Source organism: Eschrichtius robustus, chromosome 9 (assembly GCF_028021215.1).
Source record: "Eschrichtius robustus isolate mEscRob2 chromosome 9, mEscRob2.pri, whole genome shotgun sequence".
Taxonomy (NCBI): domain Eukaryota; kingdom Metazoa; phylum Chordata; class Mammalia; order Artiodactyla; family Eschrichtiidae; genus Eschrichtius; species Eschrichtius robustus.
This window is the reverse complement of record NC_090832.1, coordinates 44,538,389-44,565,878: the sequence shown is the minus strand read 5'-3', so window position 1 is coordinate 44,565,878 and position 27,490 is coordinate 44,538,389. Positions and strand designations below refer to the sequence as shown.

Genomic DNA, 27,490 nt, shown 5'->3' with positions numbered 1-27,490 from the left:
AGATCCAGAATACACCGCCTTGGACAGCATGGTTATCCTCAAATCTCATTCCTCAATATGCTATTGCAGTCCTTAGATCCAACCTTTGGACTGGAGCATATGCCTTTTCCAATGGCAAGTAAGTATGTGACAACTTACAAGGCTATTATTTTGATTATTTAACTTCTGGAAATTATAAGTTATCACTGGAATGTCAAGTGTGTATGGCATAAGATTAATTCAAACAACATCCATCTTATACAACAAGGCATCAAATTTAGAACATTAGAGTAATTCAGACTTCTGCCTTTTCATCTGAATTATCCAATTAATGGGGCTAAAATATGGTTTTTCTTCTATGATTATTTGAGTAATTGATATTCATTTCATGGAGGTAATTCTAAGCAGTATTTAAATTAGTTTAAATCTCATCATTTTTGTTGGATATCTTGATAAAAGATAACTTAAAATATGTATGATTTAGGCTATCACTTTCAAAAGAATTAGGATAACAGGATAGTAAACGTCCTTTATTCCTCACCCAGAGCATACACTTTCATTTGTCTTATGCTTCCATTTCTTACTTAATAACCTAGTGTCAGAAGCTCGGCTGAGCTGGAGAGCTGAGCGGCCAAATGTCAGAGTAGCCATTAAAGCAACAAGCCAGAAATGAAAATGTTAAGCCTTTAATCACTTACTGTGATGGTGTAACCAAGCTGAAGGACTGATTCCTCCCCTCCCCCCACCCCATTTCATTTGCCCCCATGGAATGGCACACTGGTGGAAGGTCAGATGGGTCAGCAGAGTTGTGGGGTCATCTCAGTGACAAGGAAGTCCCCACATAAGGCTCTTGCAGTTTTAAGGACCTGTGACCAGAGAAAGGTGGGGAGGGCTAGGGAAAAGTACTGGGTACTGAGTCAAGAGTAGGGGAAAGTGTCTATAAAGTCTCCCCTTATCTCACCCAACCCTCATTAGGAAGCCTTGGCAAAGGGGTCTGAAGAAGACCTCTGCTGAAGGCCTCAGATGAAAAGGCCTGGGAATGAAGGCACCTGGGCCAGGAACACAATTGTGTTAAGAGCATGACAGGCCAGAGGGGCCAGGATCCTTGACCACAACACTCTCTTAGAGGTTGCAGTGCACTGGCTATGCACCAAGTCTGGGGTGGAGAGGGCAGTTTTCCCCCCGTGAGGCCTAACTAGGTAAAGCTTTTGTAATTGCTCAAGGATGGACCTGAAAAATCACACATAGGTTGTTAACCACAAGCCCGACTTCTTACCTAGCCAAGAGTTTTCAAGGTTGGCAACTTCTTAAGTCTTTCTAACTCTAAGGAAGGTATGTAATTTTTAACTTCGTTGCTTTGTTTTGTTTTTCTGAAAATAATTAAAAGATGAAAGGCTGTGGTCCAGGTGTAGGGTACATTTTGACAGGGTCTGGCCCTATGTTTTCTTAAGCAGTTTGGATCATAGTAATTCCCTGTGGTAGAAGAATCATTTGGGATATTTCATCTCTAATGCATTTAAAATATTCTGTATTGTTTTAACATTATGGGACTATGATACTCTAAGTACCGTATCCTTACAGAAAAGAAGGATCAATTTTTCTTACTGAAAAATTATACAATGATCTACATTTTTTTTTTTTAACTTACAGAAAGTTTGAAAATTTCTACATAGGCTGGGGTCATAAATATAGTCCAGACAGCTATACACCTCCAGTTCCACCACCAGTTTATCAAGAGTACCCCAGTGCACCAGAAATTACAGAAATGGATGACCCTAGTGTGGAAGAGGAGCAGGCTTTCAGGGCTGCACAAGAAGCAGCTGTAAATTCAACAGAGGAAAATGAAGAAACTGAGGAAGATGAAGATGAGGAAGATGACTATGACTAATAAAAATAAAATTAGCTCAGTCTTATGAGACTGATACACATATACTCCTTATTTGGGACTGATATATATATATATATATATATATATATAGTTGCCTATATATATATATATATAGGCAACTACTGATGTGCAAACTATCATTCCTTGAAAATATGAAATTTGGAATTTCGTATGTGGAACTATTAACATTTACTTTTAGAAAGATACTCAATGGATTTTTCAGAGGCTAAATGACATTTTCTTACATTACTGTTCTGATGGCTGCAGCTAATGGAATATGTGCCTCTATATTTTTTTCTTTCTTTTTTTTTAAGTCTCAGGTTGAATTTCTAATACGGCAAACATGGAAATAACCCACAAAAGCTCCTTGGGAACTTAAATATTTTTTGAGCATCAAGGAATACTGAGACCAAAAATATTGATAATAACTAAATTAGAGCATGTGTTCTTAAGCAATCTGTGATACTGTGTGCAAATATTGTGTGTATGTATGTACATCTATATATATATTCCCCCCCTGTGGGGAGAGGATATATAACTCCACCACCTGCTCAAAGACTGTGGGAACACTCAAATTTTTTAACTCTTTTACTTGTTGCTTCTTAAAGAAATGTCTCAATGTAACTTCTTTCATCCTATAGAAATTGGTTTTATCTGATTTCAGGGAAAACAATTTGCACAGAGATGGCTAGCTGGGACATCCAAAGACTTCAAACTGATATTTTCTACCACTGCTTTTCTAAAATTAGTTATTTCCATTCACCAAAATAGTATTTTTAAGTTCTATATGTGATGTGCCAGGCACTGTGGGGCTACTGTTAAAAACTAGACATTGCTCCTGAAATCTTAGCGCTTACATTCAAGGAGGGAAACGTATAAAGGTAGATAATTAGAATAGCAGGTATTGTGATACAAATATTATACCATAGGATAGTGTCTGTCAAACTCTGTGGTGAAGAACCAATTAAAAAAAAAAACACACAAAACTTCTAATCCATGGCTATTATCTGTGTAAAATAGAATAAAAGTATGTCAGCAATTGTAACTTCTATAATTATCTTGTCACAGACTGGTGGTTTGCAGCTCAGCAATCTATACTTTGAGGAACGTTGCTTATCAAACACTTAGAAGGTGCATTTAATCCAAACTTGAGCAGTTCAGGAAGCATTTCTAAGCGGAAGCCCTTCTAAGAGGAGAACTAAGGGGGTAAGGGCCCTAGGCAGCACCAGCTGTATTTTGGCAAAGGTCTTTAGGCTGAAAGGAGTGAAACTTTGAGAGTGGTGAGAGATGAAACCGGAGAGGTATGCAGGGCCCAGATTGTGTGGGATGTTTGGATTTTAACCATGAGCAATGAAGAGGACTCAACTAGAAGTCACAAAATCGCATTTGTATTTTAGAACGGTTTGGCTTCCGTGTGGAAGATGGACTGACAGAGGATCAAGACAGGGAGACCATTTAGGAGGTTATTACATTGTCTAGGTAAGAGATAATGATGGCATGAAGGAGCGTAACTGCATGGGGATATAGAGTAGAAACCTGTTTACCAGTCTGGATGACAGAATATTAGAAACGACGGTTTCCAGAATTTTCCAGCTGACATTATTATTATTATTTTTTAAGAATATGAAGTTTATGGTTTTGTCAGTTCTTGCTGTTAATACACACTAACTTTTTTTTTTTAACATCTTTATTGGAGTATAATTGCTTTACAATGGTGTGTTAGTTTCTGCTTTATAAGAAAGTGAATCAGCTATACATATTATTCATTCTTGGAGTGCAACTTTCTGTATTTGATGCCATAAATAATATTTATAGAACTTCATTCAAATAAGTTCTTGTTCGTTTTTTCATGGGGTAGTAGACACTTACTGCTTTTCTTTTTTGTTATTTAATATCCATTTCTTCATCTACCCGGATTTCCTTTTGAGAAATTGCCTCTGTCCTATGGCTTATGGTCACATGCTAATCAGATGTGCCCTTTCTGGAATCTGAAACTTGAGCAGACTTTCTACCTCTGCTCCTAACCTGATTGACCCTACTGTAAATTATGCCATATTCTAGCCCCTACTGTTGCCTTTGTTCTAGCAGAGTTCCCTAGTTACCTACGGATTCTGTGAGCTTCTGATAATTTGAATGAATTCTCTTCTGCTTAAATTGGCCAGAGTAGGATTCTAGCTTGCAACCTTACATGGCAAATCCAACATGAATCTGAAAGTTTCTTTCCTACAGGACACTTTAAACACAACACTCTACATCACAGTTGTATAAGTACGAGTGTAAATATTTAACAAAAGCAAATCCCTCTTTTTAGAGCTATGCCTATTAAATATTAAGGTTATTTCTAAGTAGTGAGGAGGGAATTTCATTACATATATAATAACAGAAGAAAGCAGAATGCTATAATGGTAAGAGCTTGGAGGTGTGCAGTCTGGGTTCACACTCTGGATTATGACCACTTTCTTGGGTAAATTACTAATCTCTCAGAGTTTCAGCTTCCTCACAGGCTAATAACAGTACTTGTCTCACAGAACTATTTTCTAGATTAAACTAATTAATACACGCAAAATACTGAGAATATCTAACACAAGTAAGAACCCAATAGTCATGTGACTATAAAACAAAACCAGTTTCTGAAACATGGATAAGACAAGAAATATAAAACCCACAATGCAAACAAGATATTTTATTGGAATAACTACTAAACAATGGAGTACTAAAGGTATAATTTAGAATTTTAGAAATTAAATTATAAATGGAGTATTTAGAGAATTCAGAGATTCATACGTTGTATTAAAAGTTTAATATCTGAATTTGGAAAATAAAGTAAAATTCCACAATCACTGAAATGCTTACTTCTTCAAGGGATCTTCTCGGCTGTAAAGACTTGAGAAGCTTGTCTCCTGGCCTTGAAAAGAAATTTTAAAAAATATTAATAGTAAGGGAGAAGTCAATTAATTAAAATATGTATTAATTATATAATACAAAAAAATCTGGAATTTTTTCCAAGATAATGAAAATTCCTTAAGGAATATTACAACTTCAAAGTTAGGAAATTAGGAAAAACATTTTTAAAGCCAATCCATTAAAAAATTAAAGAAAATTCTAGATTAAGACAAAACACAAAGAATTAAAAAGAAAATATCACCTTTTTTATGGAATAATGAATCAAAAGTAAAAATCCTGGCTCAAAAGTCAGAGAGAGGTAAAAACAGAGAGAAGGAGAGATAGAGATAGGGTTACAAGCAGAGAAACACCACCAAGGTCTCACTTTCCAAGACCAGAAAGATAACAGCTAAATAAAATGTGCAGCTAGACTCCATGATATTAGGTCGGCCAAAAAGTTCACTTGGGCTTTTCCATAACATCTTAACCCCACCTATGATGTCAAAAGTTATCTGTATATTGGTGAACAAGCATCTTGGTATTTTATAACAGTTAAAATTAACCTCTAACTTTATTCAGCCAAATTAATGATAGGGTGAAAAAAATGAATGCAATTTTGGTATTTAAGTCATTGCAATGAAACCTCTAATGTATTGTAATTAAACTGAAGAATCTCTTAAACAGTCCTTGCCTTTATATCCCAAGTTGTGATGCTGAAAAGATTACTCTAGCTCTATCTCTCATTTCAAACAATTTTAGTCCTTTCCCTCATGATCCTATTATTCTTCATAAACGCTCCTTTCTACTGCTCTTATCTCTTCTCTCTTTAGAGGGAAACAAATGTGAAGTACTCTAATAGGGACTTTTTTTTTTCTTTAAGATTTGAGAACTGTGTATTTTCTAGACTTGATATGCTACCACATAGCTTCAGTTTATACAAGTGGAGGGTTTCCAATTCCTAGGAATTCTTCTATAATGTACTACTCATCACTTAAATATGCAAGGGATAAAGAGGTAACTGTACTGAAGTTAATTTCTGGAATTGTATATATCCAGTAAGTAAGTGTACGTGTATGCACAGTTCTCGAATCTTAAAGAAAAAAATGTCCCTATTAGAGTACTTCACTCTCTCAATAGTGTGATATATATATCTCCAATAGTTCATCCAACATATCCAAGTGCCTAACATAGAGCCTCAGGAATCACTAGAATCACATTTAATGAACAGTAACTATGAGACCAATATGAGTTAGAACTCCTTGGATTAAGTTAGCTTTCTCTTACCATATATGTTGTCATTTTTCATTACTCCCCTGACACTAAAAATTAAATTATGTATTATAAAATTAAATATTTTTATGAAGCTCCAAGTAAAATATTTGACAAAATTAGGTACCATTTGAAATTTAAAGAAGTCCATTCCAGAAATTAAATGACATACAAAATATCTTTGCCAACCTAATGTTATAGAATGAGGTGTTAGGAGTTAGCTAAAAATTTTATACTCTGAAGTTCAACCTGTCCAAGCTTCACATAATAAATATTTAGATACTTACAATTTTCTCCTCTGAAGAAAGAACACCCTCTACTGCCACTATCTGGTACTGCTTATGTTTTAAATTCCCCACAAATTTCCGAAGTTGCTTGACACTGCTAGCTTCTGTGTCTTGTTTTAAGAGTTTCTGCATTTCTCGAGAAGGACATCCAGGATCAAATACTAGTAGACATAATGTTCGGTTTTTTCTCTCTTCAATTCCAACAACTGTTTGACTATGACCTATCAAAAAATCAAATAAGATATATATATATATATATATATATATATGTGTGTGTGTGTGTGTGTGTGTGTGCGTGTGTGATATCTACCTATATGTACAGCTATATACAGATGTAAGTTACTATATATACACACGCACATATATATACACACTATATATACTTTCTATATATAGCATGTGTGCACGTGCGTTTAGAATATAAATACAGTCAGTCCCTCTGACGTAGAGGTTATCTGAGTTCTTTCAGTTCTAAGACACGAGAGTTCAGTTCTACTTCCTAACCTTCAGTTTTCTTTGTTCAATTTTAGTTTTCTAAAGGCTTCATGGCAAAAAATTCTACTTTCACTATGCCATATATTTTAGTTTTTCTTTCCTAATCCCATAGTCCTTCTTATTCAAATTATCTCAGATGAATGGATTTGAAATTTACCTGCTGAAGAACAAAAATTCTCATGGTTCCAAAAGGTAAACAAAAGTCAATTTACATATACTAGAACTTCAATGGGAAGGGCTAAAACTTTCTAGCTTGTATACTAAACGATGAAATTCCTAATATTTACTTCTCCTTCCTCCTGTCAATCCAAATCATCCATTCGACAAATTTTATGAAATATCCATATGCCAGGCACTATTCCATGCAGTTAGCGATACAAAAGCAAACAAAACAAACACTTCTGCCTTCATGGAGCTTATATTCTAATAGGAAGTAGTTCTCCATAGCAAGGTAAATAGGTAAAGTTTATATATATCATGTTCGATAAAGAAAAATAAAGCAGGGAAGAGGGATAAGAAATGCCATTATTGGAGGGGGGTAGAATAACAAGATGAAATTTTTAAAAAGATGGTCAGGGAAGGCCTCACTGAAGTGAGGTAAAGCCTTGGAAAATGTAAAGGATGAACAATAAAGGGAGAGTGAACCAGGTGGCCCTGAAAATGCCAAGGATATCATCCATTACTGGAATGTATTATGATGACAATATAGCTCTAAAAATCAGAGTAATATGACAATACTTCTCTCCTCCCATTATCAGAATCTTAACGTATCCTAAAGCAAAAGCCAATTACTTGTCTTATAAAAATAAATTGTCTTATAAGTTATACTTAGTATCTGTAAGTTATACTAACCTTGATACTGAAGATAGATAGGAGGTTTAGATGTACACACTACTTTTGGACTCCCTTCTCTCTCTGAAGAATAGTAGCTCAATATCCATTCGAATAAGCGAGGGTGTGTACCCAAAGGGCCAGTTGACTTGTGAAAGTCAATAATACGACACCTATAAAAAAAATTGACAAAATGGATTATTTAGAAAATATTAAAAAAATTTTTTCATCAATGGAGTTATAAAATACAAACACTTCTTAATTTAGAATTAATTTTATTTCATCATTTTCTTAAGAAGAAATAAAAATTTTATTGTTTATCTGAAAACTGTTATTTTATGAGGAAATTATTTAAATAACTTTTAAGGTTGATGACAGATATAAAAGTTACAAAAATTTTCTGACATATAAAACTTCCATTAGTAGTAAATGAGGATCATACTTGATTTTTAAAAGTCTACATATAACCTGAGACATAGGAACTTTTACTCCAAAGTCTCTAAACCTGATGATCAATTAGAAGTCGACCTCTAATTATAATTCCTCAACAGCCATTTGAAGCTATCAAAAATATCCTAAATATTTTTCCTGTCAGTTCTCTCAAATTTCAATAATAGACAAGAAAAGAATACCTGTAAAGATCATAAAAAACCTGTATGTACCCCCATCTATACATCTATCTATCTCCTATTTGGCAACAGACCATGGTGGTATTGTTTCCTCAAGAGGAAGTCAACCATGAATAAACCAAACTATTTTAACCAGGAGCACTATTTACACTTCTCAACAACTATTTTTAAAAAGGTCAAATATAAGGAAAAGCAATTAAAAGCTTTATTTTCACTTTAAAGTATAGCACAGATATCCTATCCTTGTCTCTCTTGGCCATAAAGTTTCCAAATACACCAAGTTTAATGTTGATAACTTTCAACTGATTACTACTGAGCTTTAAATGTTGAAATGAACTTCTGGAAAAACTATCAAAAAGAACAGTGCTTTTGAGTTAGCAGTTGACTGCAGGCTTAGATTTAGAATGTGAATAGTATCCTACAGACTATAATACACAGAGAGCAAAAGAAAGACATTTAAATAACTAGTAAGCAAATTCAGGGTATAGTAATAAAAAGGCTTTACAAAAAACTAAACTATTTCAGGTGCCAAGAAAACAGCTGGATTCATCAGGTACTTAAAAAAAATTTTTTCCTTTCCTTAAAAATTACTTAAAAGCTCAAAACATGATATAGTATATATAATCTGAAGGTGTGAACAGACTGGCAAAAAGGAAAAGAAAAAAAGAAAAAATAAATTTAGAGGGCATTAAAATAGTCCTTTCAATTTAATAATTCGAGAAAGTTATTATACACACATTCGTTTTTCTATTTAAAATTTAAGAAATATTTTTACTTCTGAATCAATTAACATGATAGAAATGATGTAAAAACACTGGCTAAATTACTTAGAAACAAACATAAAAGGAAATATAGAGTCATGAAGCTTAGGGCAAACTTTCCATTAAAGATGATCATAAGCATCTATCTCCGATGCCTCTTGAAAGCCCAGGTCCGCCAATCAGCTTTTCAGTGCCTCATTCTTCACTTTAGGAACAGACAGCTAAGGATTTTTAATTAATTAATTAATTAATTTATGACTGTGTTTGGGTCTTCGTTTCTGTGCACAGGCTTTCTCTAGCTGTGGCAAGCGGAGGCCACTCTTCATCGCGGTGAGCGGGCCTCTCACTATCGCGGCCTCTCTTGTTGCGGAGCACAGGCTCCAGACGCGCAGGCTCAGTAATTGTGGCTCACGGGCCCAGTTGCTCCGCGGCATGTGGGATCTTCCCAGACCAGGGCTCGAACCCATGTCCCCTGCATTGGCAGGCAGACTCTCAACCATTGCGCCACCAGGGAAGCCCAGGATTTTTAAAAGTTAGAAGAAAGCCTTCCAAATGGAAAAGACTAAAATAAATAGACATGAAAACAATTTAACATGAAGGATACAGAAAAATGCAAGGAATAGAAAAAAAAGAAAATGTTGGAAAAAAAGTTTACAACCATAAAAGAATACGATGCTATGAAATTACCCCTTAAAATTAAAAACATGATTGTTAAATTGTTAAAATTGTTGGGAGATAACGTTGAGTAAATTTAGATAGTAAAACAAAATCAAAGAAAGTCAAAGAAGTTCAGTGGCCAACTAACAGGAGTTCCAGAAAGAAAAATAAAGAAAATGGAGGGATCATAATTATCAAACAACAGTTAACCTCTAAGCTCTTACTACATGCCTGTCATAGTCCTAAGGACATTAATATCTCATTTAATCATCACTCCAAGTCTATGAAGCAGTAACTATTTACATGTTCTTTTATCAATGGTGGGACTAGGACAACAAGTTAAGTCATAGAGCTAGTAGGCAGAAAGCTAGAATCAATTGTAGGCAATCTTACTTCAAAAAGTGTAAGCTCTTAACCACTATACTGAGATCTTATAGCCTACAATTCCAGATTCAAAAGGAAAAACAAATGCCCAACACAATGAATCAAAGCCCCACATCCAATGGTGAAATTTCATAGCATCGAGGCTAAGAAAAGAAAAACTTCCAGAGGAAATAAATAGGTTATACACAAAGGAACAAAAATCAGATGGCAGCTTACCTTCTCTTTAGTAATACTGATTGCTAGAAGTCAACAGAGTAACAACTTGATCTGATTTGAAAATGATTTTGAGTTAAGAATAATACAGCCACACAAACTAGCACTTACGTAATAAGACTAGGTACCCTTTCTTAGGAAGTGTTCAAGCAAAAGAGGGTAATCCAAAAAAGAGAAAGACATGGAATCCAGGAAAAATCCAGGATCCAATTCAAGAAAACAGTGAAGAAATGCAACATGATTAGAGCTGTGGAAGGGATCTAGAAGGCAAATAATCCAGACTAGAGCAGAGGAAAGATGGCTTCAAGAAAAAGGTGTCCAGGAATAAGGAGTGCCTCAGATTTCATGATAAGTGGAGTTTTGGGAAAAATTTGACCATGATGCAGCCAAACTGTAAAACGGAAAAGGAAAGGTAATTCTTAACTCAAAGAAAATTTTAAAAAGCTTTTCAGGAAAGATATAAAATCAGCAATGAATAATATTTACACAGTCATGATGTAAACTCTGACTTTAACTTAATAAAAACTGAGATTTAACCATATTATAAAAATTGAGGGGAAACAGACAGGAGATATAAGGAGAATGCAGTAGACAATGTTTAAAAGTGACAAACCAAGAAAAAGCCATGAAAGCATATTACTTAAAAACAATGGAAGTGACAGCTGCCTCTGAGAGACAGGACTTGAGAATAGAGAAGAGCATGAAATGGGGAATGAGTTGCTGGTTTTCATTGTTAAGTCTTTCATTTTAATGCTACTTAAATTTTATTTTTTAACTATCCCTTTGATAAAAAAAAACACAATAACAAAAATTTCCCAGATATGACAATAACATTAACTTGGTTTTTTAGGTACATACTTTATCCTTAGGGAGGTCAGAAGTGTATATACTTCACATGCTCCAATCCAGGCCTTTGTTCCCTGTAACCTGTTATTAAGTTGAGAGGCACCCTGAGGATCAAAACCTTCCTTCCATGCATCTTCAATCATAGACTGAATTTTTGGAATGCAAGGAACTGACATGCCTAAAATCATACAAAGCAAATATGTAATATGACAGTTAGTACTGAATAATATCATTTAGCCGTACACCATACATTCTACAGGAACCTACAGTTTTTAAGCCATTATTTCTGACATCTTCTACTGTATCATTTTCTCTTCCTTCAACCAGAATTCAGGCTTTTAAGGTAAATATCCACTAAAATACATCTTTATTAAAGCTATTAATTGTGCCTACTATATATTAATTCATTGCACATCAAATGTACTTTATCAGATGATAAGTTCAGGGTACCGTATTTCACATACCTTTCAAGCAATCATCATATGCATCATTTTGCAATAATGATGAAAGCAGCATTTGGAAATTTCTGTAACCACAACCCCAACCTTTGTCACCAAAAGATGAATGAAAGTGATCCACTACTGTAGAAAGCCACACACGCCTCACATCTGTGGCAGCATTCTGATAATACCTATAAAGTGCTTCCATAATTCCTAAAGTGGAAAAGAGATTTAGAAGGTTTAGAGGGATATCATCTTTCTATGGCTGTCTCATATATTTCTAATATCAATCTCTTTCTCAAGGGCCACATCTAAATCCTGTCAATTCCATCTTCTTTATCTTTTTACTGATATAATCTTGGTTATTTTCCTGCTTATTTACTACCATGCGAGTTTCCTAATACTAGCATATTACTTATTATGCTGAATTGAAACTGTTTGCTTCCTTCACTTCTGCATCTGCAGGGCCAGCACATACAAGTACACTGCTGAATGAATGTTCTTGTCCCCCCATTTTATTATACATTCTGCTGGACATCATTCTTTCTGAAGCTCAGTCCTAGTCAATTTGCTCCCAATTTAAAAACTTCAATAGCTTCCTATTACCCATGGAATAGTTTTAATCCATGGTATATGAAGCCCACAGCAAGCTATCCTCTAACTTACCTTTATTTCAAACCACTCTTCTTGCCATAATTTTGGCTGTGGCCTAACTGAACACATTAAACATGATTTTGACCATGGAGTTTTCATTCAATTACAATATTTACTAAGCACTTTTTATATACTTAGCACTATGCTAAGCATTGAGGATACAAAATATTATGACAATATTCCTTAAAATCTCCTGGACCCAGATTATAATAAGTGCTATAGTATGAATAACAAGGTGTTAGGACAGGGTACATCTGATTCTATCCCTTTCCTCCTTCTAGTAACTCTCCCTATATTTCAAAATCCTACTGATACTTTCAGAAGCAAATGCTACAGTCTTCGTAAACACTTTTCCTGATTCCATAACCCCAAACAAAAAGGTCCTCTTTTTCTGAACAATCACTACATTTTACTTGTTGTGCCTCCTAGGTACTGGTCATATTCTGTCATGGCAGAATACTACAGTTCTTTGTGTATACTTTACAGACTCTGGGAAGCTTATTGGCAGGAAAATCTTATTTGGATAGCCCATACTTTCTCACATAGAACATGGCGCCAAAAAGGCAATCACTAAATGCTTTACTTGAATGAAGAGTATCCTTTAGGAAAATGGGTTTTTGTCTTTAAGAAGGCAGAGTCAACAAGTCAAAACAATTAAAGGAACCAAGAGTTGTAGCTGTGTCTACACTATGAAGCACAGAAATATAGACCATTATAACCATTTCCAGGGAACTTAAAAAGATTAGACTCATGGTCAAGAAAAAGAACAATTAAAATGCTATATAACTGAGTACTAAATGTTGTAGCATGGAATGGGTACTCTAGGAATTCAGAGAAATTAATGTGAGATTCAGTATCACAGACGTTGATAAAGAGATCAAGATTTGAGAGACATTTAAGAATGAGGTGGAATAATAGAAAAATAGAAAAAAAAAAGTAATGTACATTCTAATATACTTTGGCATAGTTATTACTAACTCAATGGTGCCTCATTGTGTAGGTAATACTGTCCTAGTAACCACATATCACTTGCTTTTAAAGGAAAATTTCCTCATAATTAAAGTTTTTTATTTCTTAGCACCAAAATATCTTTAGATATTTTCCAAGATGAATCTACCTTCTGTTAAATTATATTCTATTCTATATAGAATATAGAATGTTAAAATAATGAGACTCTTCAAATGAGAGCAGCTTCAATTAACATCTGCATAACTAACAAAAAATAAAAATTTTATTTGGAATTCTGGATTTCCTGGATCTGGATTTCTTTTTCCTTCCCAAGGTTAGGAAAGTTTTCAGAGAGCCAGTGTCTCCTGGAGGGGAGCCTTACACACGGCTGGTGTCCTGGTTTTTACGCCTGGTACCCCAGCTTTCACAGCTGCCACCCTGATGGTCTGATTCTGGTGGCCAGGAGGGCTTGCATTCCTCGGTCTCAGGAATAGTCTCAGGACTATGGCAATCGGGAAGACGACTCTTAGAAGGCCGCCACCTCCAGGGCACTGCACAGACAAAAAACTGAGGCATATCCCCAAGTCCTTCTCTGAAGGCAGCCTCTTTCTTTGTCTTAGAGCTTCAGCCTGGGGGGCAAGCTTCAGGATTGGCACTATCTAGTGGACTAGGGAGCTGCTCTCAAGGAACGAAGGCTGTGGATGCCCCCTTGGCATTCTCCCTCTGCCTTACTCCAGCTTACCAGTAACTTCCAGAAAAGAGCCCATACACTTGTGTGCAACCCTGATTTTTGCGATTGTCACCCAGGGGACACTGCCATATCACCTGGTCAGCAGGCCTTATACTAGCAGTCCAACAGGACTGTATATATTTGCATACTTTTGAAAGCTGTTGCAGCCACTATTGAAAACAGCATGGAGGTTCCTCAAAAAAATAAAACTAGAACTACCATATGATCCAGCAATTTCACTACCATATGACACAGCAAGCCAATCTGTTATCAGAAGAAAACAAAAACACTAACTTGAAAAGATATATGCACCCCCATGTTCACTGCATAATGGTTTATAATAGGCAAGATATAGACCCTAAGTGTCCACTGAAGGATGAATGGATAAAGAAATTGTGGTACACATACATACATGCAAAGGAATGCTACTCAGCCATAAAAGAGAATGAAATTTCACCACCTGCAACAACATGGATGGACCTGGAGGGTAATAACGCTTAGTAAAATAAGTCAGACAGAGAAAGACAAATACTGTATGTTATCACTTATATGAGGGATCTAAAAAATAAAACAAATGAATATAACAAAACAGAAACAGACTCACATATATAGAGAACATATCAGTGGTTAACCAGTGGGGAGAGAGAAGGAAAAGGGGGCAAGATAGGGGTAGGGGGTTAAGAAGTACAAACTACTATGTATAAAATAAATAAGCTACAAGGATATATTATACAGCACAAAGAATATAGCCAATATTTTATAATAACTTTAAATAGAGTATAATCTAAAAAGTATTGAATCACTATGTTGTATACCTGAAACTAATATAATATTGTAAATCAACTATACCCCAATAAAAAAAAAAGAATAAAAAAAATGAATGTAACAACAACAAAAAAAACAAAATGAGAAGACATAACACACACACACACATACATACATACAATGGAATATTATTTAGCCACAGAACAGAATGAAATCTTGCCATTTATAACAGTGGAGGGACCTTAAGGGCATTATGCTAAGTGGAGTAAGTCAGACAGGGAAAGACAAATACTGCATGATCTCTCTTACATGTGGAATCTAAAAACACAACAAAACAACAACCACAACAACAAAAACAAGCTGATGGATACAGGGAACAGACTGGTCTTTGCCAGAGGCAGGACGTTGGGGGGTGGGAGAAATGAGTGAATGGAGTAAAAAAAAATCTAGCACCAAACTGATTACTTCTAAATTTCAAGGTAGCTTATAAAAAGGACACAGTATGTTACAGGGCAGTGTTCTTCAATCTTTCACAGATATATTTATTTTAAATTATACATACACTACTATATTCTCCAGTAACTCTAAAACATATGCATAAACAGAAATTAAAGGATAACATAAATTAAAGACAAGTAGAAGTTCTAATATTTTCTTCCTATATACCCTAATGCATCATATTACACATCTGCTGGGAAGTCCTATCCCGTATGGAAACTTTCTGCAGGGAGACCCTTTAAGTATAAAGACAGCCTTCAGAAACAGACCTATGGATATATGAAAATATGACGTATGTGTTACAAACACATGGAGACAGTACAGATTTGCTAAACGGTACTGAGATAAACAAGCAATAACAACTTAGTATTGTAAGTATCACTATGAATAAGGGGAAAAATTAGATCCATACCTTCTCTTTCTCTCACTCCCCTTTTTCCCTCCTTCCCTCTCTCTCACACAGACATATGCACAAATAAATTCCAAGTTGATTAAAAGTCAAAATATGAAAAGCAAGGTATAATTTTTTTTTTTAGTAATGGCTACTTTATTTTATTTTATATTTTTGGCAGCGCCACTTGCGGGATCTTAGTTCCCCAACCAGGGATCAAACTTGTGCCCCCTGCAGTGGAAGTGCGGAGTCCTAACCACTGGACCGTCAGGGAATTCCTGAATATGAAAAGCAGGCATAAATTTTTCTTTTGTTTTGTTCTGTTTTTTTTAAATTTTAGTTTATTTTATTGAAGTATAGTTGATTTACAATGTGTTAATTTCTACTGTACAGCAAAGTGACTCAGTTATACATATAATATTCTTTTTCATACTATGGTTTATCACAGTGAGTTGATTTTTATGTGATATAATTACTTCCAGCTGGCATAAAAAAATACCATGATCTATGGGAAGGAATTATCTTTTTAAAAAAATATACACTTTTTTTTAAACTTTTTATTTTATATTGGAGTATAGCTGATTAACAATGTTGTGATGGTTTCAGGTGTACAGCAAAGAGATTCAGTTATACATATACATGTATCTATTCTTTTTCAAATTCTTTTCCCATTTAGGTTGTTACATAATATTGAGCAGAGTTCCCTGTGCTATACAGTAGGTCCTTGTTGGTTATCCATTTTAAGGGTATAAATATTTAAAGACAATATAAAGGGATATGCTTATGATCTAAAAGATGGGGGAGTTTCTTAAACAAGACACTTAGAATACAAATAAAGGGAAAGATAGAGAAATTCTATTATATTCAAATTTAAAATTCTGTCTAATTGAAGACACCATGTACAAAATTTAAAGGCAAATTATAGATTTGAAGAAGATATTGGCTCCTCATATAATCAATGAAGAATTAGTAACCTGAATACTTAATGGACTTCCAAAAATCAATAAGAAAAGGACAAACAACCCAACAGAGAAGGGAAAAAGGAAGGGACTAGGTTATTTACAGAAGAAACTAACTCAGGAGTAATCTGAGAAATACAATTACGAGATGTATCCTCCTCTCATGCTCTATTAAATGGCAAAAATTAAAATGTGTCACAATACAAAGTATATGTCAGAACACACTGATGCTAATGTAGATTACAACCATTTTAGAAAACAACTCCATAATACCCTTAACAAAGTTAATTATGCAAATACCCTTTAATCTAGTATTTCCAGTCTGGATGTTAGAGAAACTCTTGAGGGGGAAACCTGTTCACAATTTGTAAGAATAAAACACTGGAAACAACCTAAGTAATACAAGGAAATTCTACACAGCAATCAAAATGAATGAAGTACAGTTATAAGAATCAATATATTTAAGCAAATCCAATTAAAGCATACATATTGTATACCAATTTACATGTAGTTTAAAATATAAAAGATTATGTATTATTATGGAAACCTACATATACGATAAAATTATTAAAACATATATGAGACTGATAAATACCAAATTCAGGATAATGATTCCCTTTGTGGAGGAGGAGAAATCAGAATGAATGAGGGGTACGCAAGGGGTTTAAAATACATATGAAAGGGTTTACAGCTTTAAAACATTAAATTTCATAAAAACTGGGTGGTGGGAACAAAGCTGTTTCCATATAATTTGGGGTTTTTTTAAAACTATACTAACAGATATGTTAAAAAAAAAAAGTTAAAAACATCAGGAAAAATGGCATTCTTTGGAACAAGGCAGATCTGATTGTGAATACCAGCTGGGCCGATAACTAGCTATGTAACCTTACTTTGGGAAAGTAATTTAACCTAAGTCACAATGACCTCATCCAGAAAAATCTAACAGTACACAAGATTTTTCTTTTGAGAGTTACATGATACAATATATATAAAGGTCTTAGTATCTAAAACTGTACTGAACAATACGGTAGAAACTATTTACATGTGGCTATTTGAATACCTGAAGTGTGGCTTGTCCAAACTGAGATGCCCTGCAAAGTAAAATACACATTGGATTTTGAAGAATTGCAAAATATCCCATTAATAGTTTTTAATACCGATTACATGTTGACATATTATGGACACGCTGGAAAAATATTAAAATTAATTTCACCTAGTCCTTTTTACTTTTTCTAATGTGACTACTGGAAATTTAAAATTATTTATGTGGTTCATATTCTACTAGACAGCAATTGCCTAGAACATAGTAAGCACTTAATAAAAACTTTTCTAAAAGGTTTGTTTTCAAATGTCAAATAAATTGACACAATATAAAAGTGAATTATTTTTAAGTGAATTATTTACTGTAAAAATAAAAGTTCAGGAGTTTTAAAACAACAAACAAAAAATTACTTGAACACACAGTCTCACCTAAAACTATATAAACTATGGGTTATGAAAATTAAGCAAAATTCAAATAATTCTGATTATTACTTCAGTGATGTATGGAATATTAAAACCATGATTTGGATGTTTAAATACTCACCAGAAGTTTTTGTTTTTTCATCATCAATACCAATAGCTAGTGATTCCATCATATCAGCTTTTCTTCTATGAAATTCAGATGGATGCATTCTTCCCCTATTTACTTCTAACTCCATATTTCGTAGCTGCTGTTGTTTGTATCCTCCAGAATTATTTAAACCATACTGTCTCTATTGAACATAAACACAAATGACTTAATTTTTATGTCCCTTTACATCAATGAGGATGGAAACTTCCAACTATTTTTTATATCTGGAAATATATTTTGAAACATTCTGGTTTATAGACTTTTATACAAGTCAACTTAAAGATTTTTATGAAAAATAAATCACACACAAAAAAATCCCTAAGTTAATAGCCTTTCTCTACAAACAACCATCATGGCAAGAGACTTGTTTTCCTTGTAGTAGGGAAAGTAGAGAATCCTGTCTTCCTACTAATGGTACTGTGAAAGGCAGATGAGTTCTGACCATACTGATGATTTTTTCAAGACAACCTGTCAATACTTGTTATTTGGTTCCTAGGCTAGCCTACAAAGGCCTACTTAATCCATAATTCATTCAGGTATTCATTCTATGTAGTGAATGAACTATGTTTTTGCACACTGACAATAATATGTTAAAACAGCCCCTATGGGAAACATTTCTGAGATCTGAACAAGTAACCTGCAAACTTACATAATAAACTCCCTTAAACACTGAAAACTTTTTGTATTGATAATGTTTCAGAATTATATAAGGCAAAGACGACTTAGGAAAAGCCAACTTTCTTTTCTCCTCTGAATCCTGGTGGGAAAATAATTTTGCAAATAAATGAGTCATGAATGAGAAAAATAGCCTAAATTAGATATTCCAAAGGAAGAATAGCCATGTCTAAGATACTGGAGAAAAAAAAGTCAGAGGTCAAATAAGTTCAGGAAGATTATGATATGTACAATGCATATTAGTATATTAAAGGCTTTGAGAAGACCCCAAGTTCACAAACCTGTTTAGCTGGACACTTTCAAACCTATTCAATCATAAACCCTTTTTACTCATACATTACCCTATTAGCACATAGAAAAAGAACACTTAAAAACTCTATGAGCATTATCAGCACAGATGACATCATAGTCTACAGCAAATTAGGTCTGAAAAAAGTAGAAAAAGCTGTTAAAATTTTTCATGCATTAAAAATATAATAGATGCTACCAGTTTAGTTCAACAGATACCACCACTCACCTAAAATAAATGAAGTCTCAAACATCATCAAAAAGCATTTTCCATTAAAAATGGTTCTTTCTAAATGCCTGAATTGCAATCACTAAAAGAATTTAAGACTCAGGAGACATTAATTCTAAGTTTCTGTTTTAAGTACCTATACAAACACTTAAAATTCTGAGTCTCAATTTCCTAATTTTCCCCATCGACATAGGTTTATATCCAGGCTTTACCATTTAATACTGCCAAACCCTGAGCAAGTTAAGCTACTTAAGTACTTTGTGTCTCCATTTCTTCATCTGCTGTTAAAAAAAAAGGTCTAAAATAACTTCATGGAGCAGTGAAGATTTTAAGATACTTTATACGAAGTGTTCACCCCAGTACATGACCAGAATGAGTACTTATAAATGGTGGCTGTGGGGCTTCCCTGGTGGCGCAGTGGTTGAGAATCTGCCTGCTAATGCAGGGGACACGGGTTCGAGCCCTGGTCTGGGAAGATCCCACATGCCACGGAGCGGCTGGGCCCGTGAGCCACAACTACTGAGCCTGCGCGTCTGGAGCCTGTGCCCCGCAACGGGAGGGGCCGCGATAGTGAAAGGCCCACGCACCGCGATGAAGAGCGGTCCCCGCACCGCGATGAAGAGTGGCCCCCACTTGCCGCAACTAGAGAAAGCCCTCGCACGAACCGAAGACCCAACACAGCCAAAAATAAAAATAAATAAATAAATAAAGTAGCTATAAATGGTGGCTGTTATGAACTATAAAAAATATATGTAAAAAAAAATTTTGCATAATAGAGACAAAAATAATAGGCTGAAGGCTTGATAGCATGTCTGAAAAATAAGAACTCTAACCAAACCAAAATAATATAATTGCTATTAATCTTTGTACCTGCAGCTTCTGAAATTCTTCCATTTCTTGTCTTGATTCTTCAGATCTCCTCTTTCTGTCTTCTTCTTGTTGAAGCTGTTGAGCCAATTCTAGATCTCTAGAACACTGGACTCTATCCATACCTATTATACATTTTTAATGTTTACAATAAAATAACTACTGAAATAAAGGCTCACTTATATGTTAATACATATTTCTTAAAAGGAGTAAATGCTATTATTTTGCCATTTATTCATGACTATGATGTCACAGAAACACTGAGAACAAATCTAGCAGAACTTGAACTGCTTCTGTAAGGGTATAACTTCCACTTAAATCGCTAATACTCGCTGAGTGTTTAGGCTGTGACAGGCACTTCTCATTAATTGTCTCATTTGGATCCTCATAACAACCTTAGGAAGTTAGGTATTATTATCTCCAAAGGAAACCAGAACTTAGAGAAATTAAGTAGCACCCTTGAGTAGTGCCCCTCATTAACACAAATAAGGCAGATTGGTTTTCAAAAGAAATACTAGGGGGGGAAAAGGAAATAATAAAGAGGGTAAAAAATATAAGTTTGCAAAGTACAGATATTAGATCGTAACTTAATTACAGTCTGACCCCCAAGCAAGTAGTACAACTATGGAACATCTTGCCCTTTTTCCTCTCTACCCAGTGTCCCACAGATCCATTAGTGAGTGTCTTCTGGCCAGTATCTCCTTGACTTCCCAATTTGATGGTTTAATTATGTATTTGAATATTCTTTCTTTCCTTTCAAATCTCTCAGCCTCTGCTACACCTTCCTAATTGGTCCCTACTTCCACTCGTAGAAATATGCAATTCAAAACTGATTCTTAGCATACTTCTGAAGCTATCAACAGTGATTCACTCAGACCATATCTTTCTCTCATTACCCACTACAGGATTACAGAATAATTTATGTACCCATACAAAGTTTATCATAAACAAAGTAAGAACTATCAGACTCTCAACTTCAGAGATTTATTCTTCCACAGTAATTAGTAAAGAACCACCACAGTAGAGAACTGTTCCATCTTTACTCCAGTAACTCTCATGTTCGTATTAGGCTGAGTGAGCAGGTAATGCTATCCCTGGACATCACTAAGTGGTACTAGGATAACTGATAATGAACACTAAAAACCCCTGCATTAACAGGAGATGTCTATGTACCTTAAGAAACTGAAATCCAGTAGAACACAATTGGTTTCTCTTTAGGTCTACATTACATTTCGTTTCAATGGAATTGTGAAAATCATATAGGATCTTTCCACTTCTAAGGCACCCCCATGATTAATTAATCAATGCCACTATTTAAAAAAAATAGGGGACAGAGGAAAACTTTAGTATCTCTTATAAAACTAGTAGGTGGTAATAAAGAAACTAGAAGAGTACCTGAAAATGCACTTGAAAAACTTTTAAGTCTCATAGTTCATATTCTTTTTAAAATTATATGTGCCATATGGCAGCTTCCTAGTTCATAAACAATTTTTACTGACAAGATGCTAAATTCAACTACTTCCAGCTGCTGAAAGAATGGCCTCAACTTATAAATCAAAAAGATTTTTTAAATTGTACAATATTTCACTGTCTTCTAAATACTGATGTTCTAGGTCAAAACCCTGCATTCACACCCCTAGTTCAGTTGTTGGTCACAATAGTTCATCCTTTATAACTTTTCTGTGAAAAAACTTCTTAAAAAATTTGGGCTTCCCTGGTGGCGCGGTGGTTAAGAATCCGCCTGCCAGTGCAGGGAACAGGGGTTCGAGCCCTGGTCCGGGAAGATCCCACATGCCGTGGAGCAACTAAGCCCGTGTGACACAACTACTGAGCCTGCGCTCTAGAGCCCACGAGCCACAACTACTGAAGCCCGTGCGCCTAGAGCCCGTGCTCTGCAACAAGAGAAGCCACCTCAATGAGAAGCCCGCGCACCGCAATGAGGAGTAGCCCCTGCTCTCCGTAACTAGAGAAAGCTCGCGTGCAGCAACGAAGACCCATCCAAAAATAAAATAAATAAATTAAAAAAAAAAAAAAGTTGAAGCGTTATTAGAATTTTTTTAAGGGACAGATTTATTTTTAACTAGTGTGGCTTTTTTTCCCTTTATAACACTAATCTAAAAAGTAGATAGTATCCTAGGAAATAGAAATTAAATCATGACATTCTTATCTTTAATAGGCATACCTTGTCCAAAGCTGCTTTCTTCCAAATGCAAGTCAACATGTTCCTGGAGAATATGGTAATTTGTACAGATGAGCCCACATATAGGGCAGTCATAGAGTGGTTGATTACAATCTGTATTAGAGATATAATTTAGTTGGTTTGATTTTTAAAACCTTAAAATTTTTCACCCCAAGTCAAAGACTCTACTACCCACTAACTTTATTAAATAAGTAAAAGCTCTTTGTAGTTGGATTTAAAGAAATTTTTCTACTTCTAGGGTCAAGATGAAAGCCTGAGCATAAGCACAAACCTCTTACAATAAAAGAAAATATTAATAATAAACATTTAGCTCTGTAGTCAAAACAAGAAAAGAAAAGTAAAAAGGAAAATCAAATGGTAAGTAGAGGCCAGTTCAGATATGGACTTTGGGGCTGGATTCTCAGTACCCTCCAAACTGCGTGGTGACGTGCAGAATTCAAGCATTCAGCAAAAAAGCAGGACACTGGGATCAAATGCCCTAGTTGGGAGCATGCCCAAGACAGAAGAAATGGTACCTCTACAAGACCAAGACCTGGCTGATACTGGGTACAGAAAATGTTATTATGTTATTAGGGAACTGCAAATTAAAACAAGATAACACTACACATATATTAGAATGACCAAAATCTGGACCACTGACAACACAAAATGCTGGCAAGGATGTGAGCAAGAGGAACTCTCATTTACTGCTGGTGGGAATGCAAGATGGTACAACCACTTTGGAAGGGTTTGGCAGTTTCTTACAAAACTAAACACACTGTTACCATATGATCCAGAATCATGAATTCCCTCGTATTTACCCAAATGAATTGAAAATTTCTGTCCACACAGAAACCAGTACATGGACATTTATAGCAGCTTTATTCATAATTGCCAAAACTTGGAAGCAACCAAGATGTCCTTCAGTAGGTCAGATAAATAAACTGTGGTACATCCAAAGGAATATTATTCAACGCTAAAAAAAAAAAGAATGAGCTATCAAGCCATAAAAAGACATGGAGGAATCTTAAATGTACATTACTTAGTGAAATAAACCAATCAGAAAAAGCTACATACTGTATGATTCCAATTATACGACATTCTGGAAAAGGCAAAAATATGGATAGTAAAAAGATCAGTGGTTGCCAGTGGCCAGGGGGAGGGAAGGATGAATAGGTGGAGCACAGAGGATTTTTAGGGCAGTGTGACTATTCTGTCTGATACTAAATACTAAATGGTGGGTTCATGTCATTATACATTCGTCAAAACCTGTAGAATATACAACATCCAGAGTGAACCCTAATGTAAACTATGGACTTTGAGTGATATTAATGTGTCAATGTAGATTCACTGATTTTAACAAACGTATCACTTGGTATGGGTTGTTGAATAATGGAGGAGGTTGTGAGGCTAAGGGGACGGGGGTATATGGGTACTCTCTGTACTTTCTACTCAGTTTTGCTGTGAACCTGAAACTTCCCTAAAAAACAGCATTTATTAAATTTCAAAAAATGAATCTACGCACTCTCCTTAACCTTTTATAGAAATTAACTCAAATGAATCAGACTTAAATGTAAAATTCAAAACTATAAAACTTCTAGAAGATAACGTGGGAAAGGTGACCTTGGGTCTGGCAAAGAGTTTTGATACAACACCAAAAGCACAACCCATGAAAGAAGAAATGAAGTAAGTTGAACTTCATTAAAAGTAAAAACTTCTGCACTGTGAAAGACACTGTTAAGAGAATGAAAAGACAAGCCTCAGACCAGGAGAAAGTATTTGCATAACACATTATCTGATAAAGGACTTGCATCCAAAATATATAAATTACTCTTAAAAACTCAATGGTATCAAAGAAATACATGATTCTAAATGTGTATGCACCAATAAAAGAGCCTCAAAATACATGAAACAAATCCTAATAGAGCTGAAAGGAAAAACAGACAAATATACAATTATAATTAGGGACTTCAACTCCCTTCCAAAAACTGGTAGAACTGCTAGACAGGAAATCAGCAAGGACATGGAAGATCTGAACACGATGAAACAACATACCCTAATTGACAAATATAGAACACTCGACCCAACAACCGCAGAATACACATTTTTTTCCCCAAGTGTCTATAGATGTGCTGAGATAGACCATATACCATACCTTAGGCCATAAAAGAAGTTTCAAGAAATTCAAAAGAACTTAAACCATAAAGTTTGTTCTCTGATCATAACAGAATCAAACTAGAACTTGGTAACAAAATCAGAGTCCTAGGCAGTTCAGATGCCACTGGGCTGGTGGTAAATAAAAGAATGGCCTCTGCAAACTGGACTCTGAGTGTATTTCTCCTCAGAAAGTTTCTAAAACTATTTTCAATGTAGCTGAAACATTTATTATTTGCATCAAAACTCTTTTCCATTATTGTATTTTCATATTGCAATAATGGCAAATGAACAATGTTATAAACAAACTGAAAACACATTTGTAGGGATCTCATTTACAAACCAACTTTTGGGACACCACATATTAAACTGAGACTACTGCTACTTACTTATTATATAAAATGAATACTTTACCTTCTAATGGAGTGTCTAAAAGATCAGCATGCTCTGTTTTCACATGAGTTTCCATATCTTGACTACAACCTTCTATTTTTCCACAGAATGGACATTCAGGAGGACTATACATTGCTTCATAAATTGATCCTTTAATTTTAGTTCGGTCAGACTGTTTTTCCTTACTTTTCACGAATTTTCTAGATTCAGTTAAGTTCTCTGAATAAAAGCCTTTATGTTTTAAAATACCATTATTAGGCGGGCCTGGAGCTGAAATTTTCGGGTGATTAGATGCACAAGCTGAATGAATACTTGAATTAACTTCCATTCTACACTGTAGGGTGCTGTCCTTCCTGCTACTTGAAGTTCCATACTGTATTGTATTAATCCTCTCAAAGTTTTTTTCTAGTTCATTTTGCTCAAAATGAGCAGTTTCAATATGAAAACACATTTCATCATAATTCACACCTGACAACTTGCAAAATGGACATGTAACTTCATTTTCCATGTGAACAATTAGGAGGTGAGCCTTCATGTCTGGTTCTGAGGTTACTGTTACACCACATATATTGCAAGATAGCATGGTACAGCAGGTAACTAGAAAAGAATACAATATTATTTTAAGTTAGAAAGTAGGAGTTGAAGAAAATACATTTTGTAAAATGATTTCGAGCAATTATATTTGTTATTTATAACTGGATTATTTAGATGAAGAAATTTTCAATGTACTTATTGTTCCTCAAATACACAAATTTATTTATAAATCTCAACCAAAATTTCACTACTGTATTTCAAGTTTATGGTTTCGATAAAACAAAGGCAATAATAATGCAAATTAAAGTAAATAATTTTTCAAAAATTTCAAAAAGTGTGTCTCTGGACTGAGGTAGAGAAAAAATAACGTTTATAAACTTGCAGGTAAAGTAAGTCAAGTAAGAGAAAACAAAGAGAAGAAACCTTATCAACTAATATATCTAAATACAAAACTTTAAAATTATTAACAATGAATTGGGTAAACAAACAAATCTTTATAATAGCAGTTAACAGTTAAAAACCTTTACATATATCAAACCAATTCAAGCACCATTATTATCATTCTATATGGAGGAAACCCTGGCTCAGATATGTCACCAGCGCCAGAAAATAGTTAGCCAAAATGCTAACCCAGTCACGCTCCAAAGGCTGTACTCTCCACCCAAAAAAATAAAAGCAGAGGGCTTCCCTGGTGGCGCAGTGGTTGGGAATCTGCCTGCCAATGCAGGGGAAACGGGTTCGAGCCCTGGTCTGGGAGGATCCCACGTGCCGCGGAGCAACTGGGCCCGTGAGCCACAACTACTGAGCCTGCGCGTCTGGAGCCTGTGCTCCGCAGCGGGAGAGGCCGCGACAGTGAGAGGCCCGCGCACCGCGATGAAGAGGGGCCCCCGCTCGCCGCAACTGGAGAAAGCCCTCACACAGAAACGAAGACCCAACACAGCCATAAATAAATAAATTAATTAATTAAAATAAATAAATAAATAAAAGCAGAGTGAGCATAATAGAAAAGAGCACTGATTCCAGAGGCTGTACTCTCCACCCAAAAAAATAAAAGCCGAGTGAGCATAATAGAAAACAGCACTGATTCCAGAGTCAAAGAGAACTGGATTATAATCTCAGGTTTCATAATTTTAGGTGAGACATCTCACCTCTTTGAGGTTTGGTCTACAAAACGAGTTGTACTAAATCAGCAGTCATTTATGGGTTTTACGGACAAATAAAGTACTGGCTACTGACACAAAGGTGATTTTGCTAAGCAGTAATTTTCAAAAAGCAATCACCGTCACAACCTTTCTACTACAGACTACCGTTCAGCTAAAAACTATTCAGAAAACAAACAGGAAATGAAAAATAAGGAAACTATATTCAGAAAACAAACAGGAAATGAAAACTAAGGAAACTATTCCCATCATTTAAATAAATGTAGCTTTCTAAGAACTTCCAACTTTGTCCTTTTTTCCATTTCCCTTCAGATAAGTGAAAATTGTCTCTGATTTTAGATGAAAATTCTCCCAAACCCCCAGTGGAAAGAACGTCACACGCAGAGAAGTTTCTACGTTCCCCGGGCTGGGACACAGCTGGACGCAGAAGGATGCGCTTCAACTCCCCAACACTTAGATCACAACAAGGGGATGAGAGATGTACGGAGGCCGGCGAGAGGTGCCGGAGCCTACCCAAGCAAGGGTCCATGCCAGCGTCCCGGGCCAGGACAGGAAACCAGCCCCGATACTAACTGGGTCAAAGCGTTGGGCCCAGGGAACCAGGGCTGGACGGTCACTTCCTACCGGCCTGTAGAGCTGGCCACAGGCCGGCCACACTGCCCTGTGCTTGGCTTCCTCTTCGGATCCCGCGGCTGACGCCGGCTGGCTTGCGGGCAGGAGTGCGTGCGCGGCGTCGATTACCTTTCCCGGCCTAAAAGACTGAGGTAGGCCCTCTTTCTACCCAGAGACTCACGGTGAACCGAGAAGAGAACGAGGGACTCCGATAAGCTTTAACCTCCAGAAACAAATTCAAAAAGCTCTTCTATTCCCCGGAAGGGAAGGACTCCCAGCA

At 35.5% G+C, this 27,490-nt stretch overlaps 2 protein-coding genes across 6 annotated transcripts in view; one reads left to right on the top strand and one right to left on the bottom strand.

The window, feature by feature from the left end:
* Positions 1-4,605, top strand: part of RSPH4A (radial spoke head component 4A) — an 18,518-nt gene extending 13,913 nt beyond the window's left edge. Inside the window, exons 5-6 of one of the 2 annotated variants that reach the window (XM_068551161.1) lie at positions 1-118; positions 1,630-4,605. In XM_068551161.1, the coding sequence (XP_068407262.1) occupies positions 1-118; positions 1,630-1,867 (356 nt within the window). In that variant the 3' untranslated portion in view covers positions 1,868-4,605. The remainder of the gene's footprint in view (positions 119-1,629) is intronic. The other variant, XM_068551162.1, reaches the window with a different exon arrangement.
* ZUP1 (zinc finger containing ubiquitin peptidase 1) lies at positions 4,536-27,490 on the bottom strand. Of its 4 annotated transcripts, none has more exons than XM_068551163.1 (10): positions 27,112-27,490; positions 24,926-25,501; positions 22,361-22,471; positions 20,182-20,303; positions 18,093-18,261; positions 11,587-11,775; positions 11,135-11,300; positions 7,654-7,805; positions 6,307-6,527; positions 4,536-4,772 (listed from the first exon to the last, which is right to left on the bottom strand). In XM_068551163.1, the coding sequence occupies exons 1-10, from the start codon at positions 27,125-27,127 to the stop codon at positions 4,725-4,727; spliced, it is 1,770 nt and encodes a 589-aa protein (XP_068407264.1). In that variant the 5' UTR covers positions 27,128-27,490; the 3' UTR covers positions 4,536-4,724. The 4 variants fall into 4 exon arrangements, with proteins under 4 accessions (XP_068407264.1, XP_068407267.1, XP_068407265.1 ...); XM_068551166.1 differs by having other exon boundaries at positions 25,373-25,501; XM_068551164.1 differs by having other exon boundaries at positions 27,172-27,490.

Coding starts and splice junctions, on each gene's coding strand:
- ZUP1 (XM_068551163.1), bottom strand. Junction 22,472..24,925: donor TTTAGACACTCCATTAGAAG/GTAAAGTATTCA, acceptor TCTCTAATACAG/ATTGTAATCAACCACTCTAT. Junction 11,776..18,092: donor TGAAAAAACAAAAACTTCTG/GTGAGTATTTAA, acceptor TTTCCACTTTAG/GAATTATGGAAGCACTTTAT.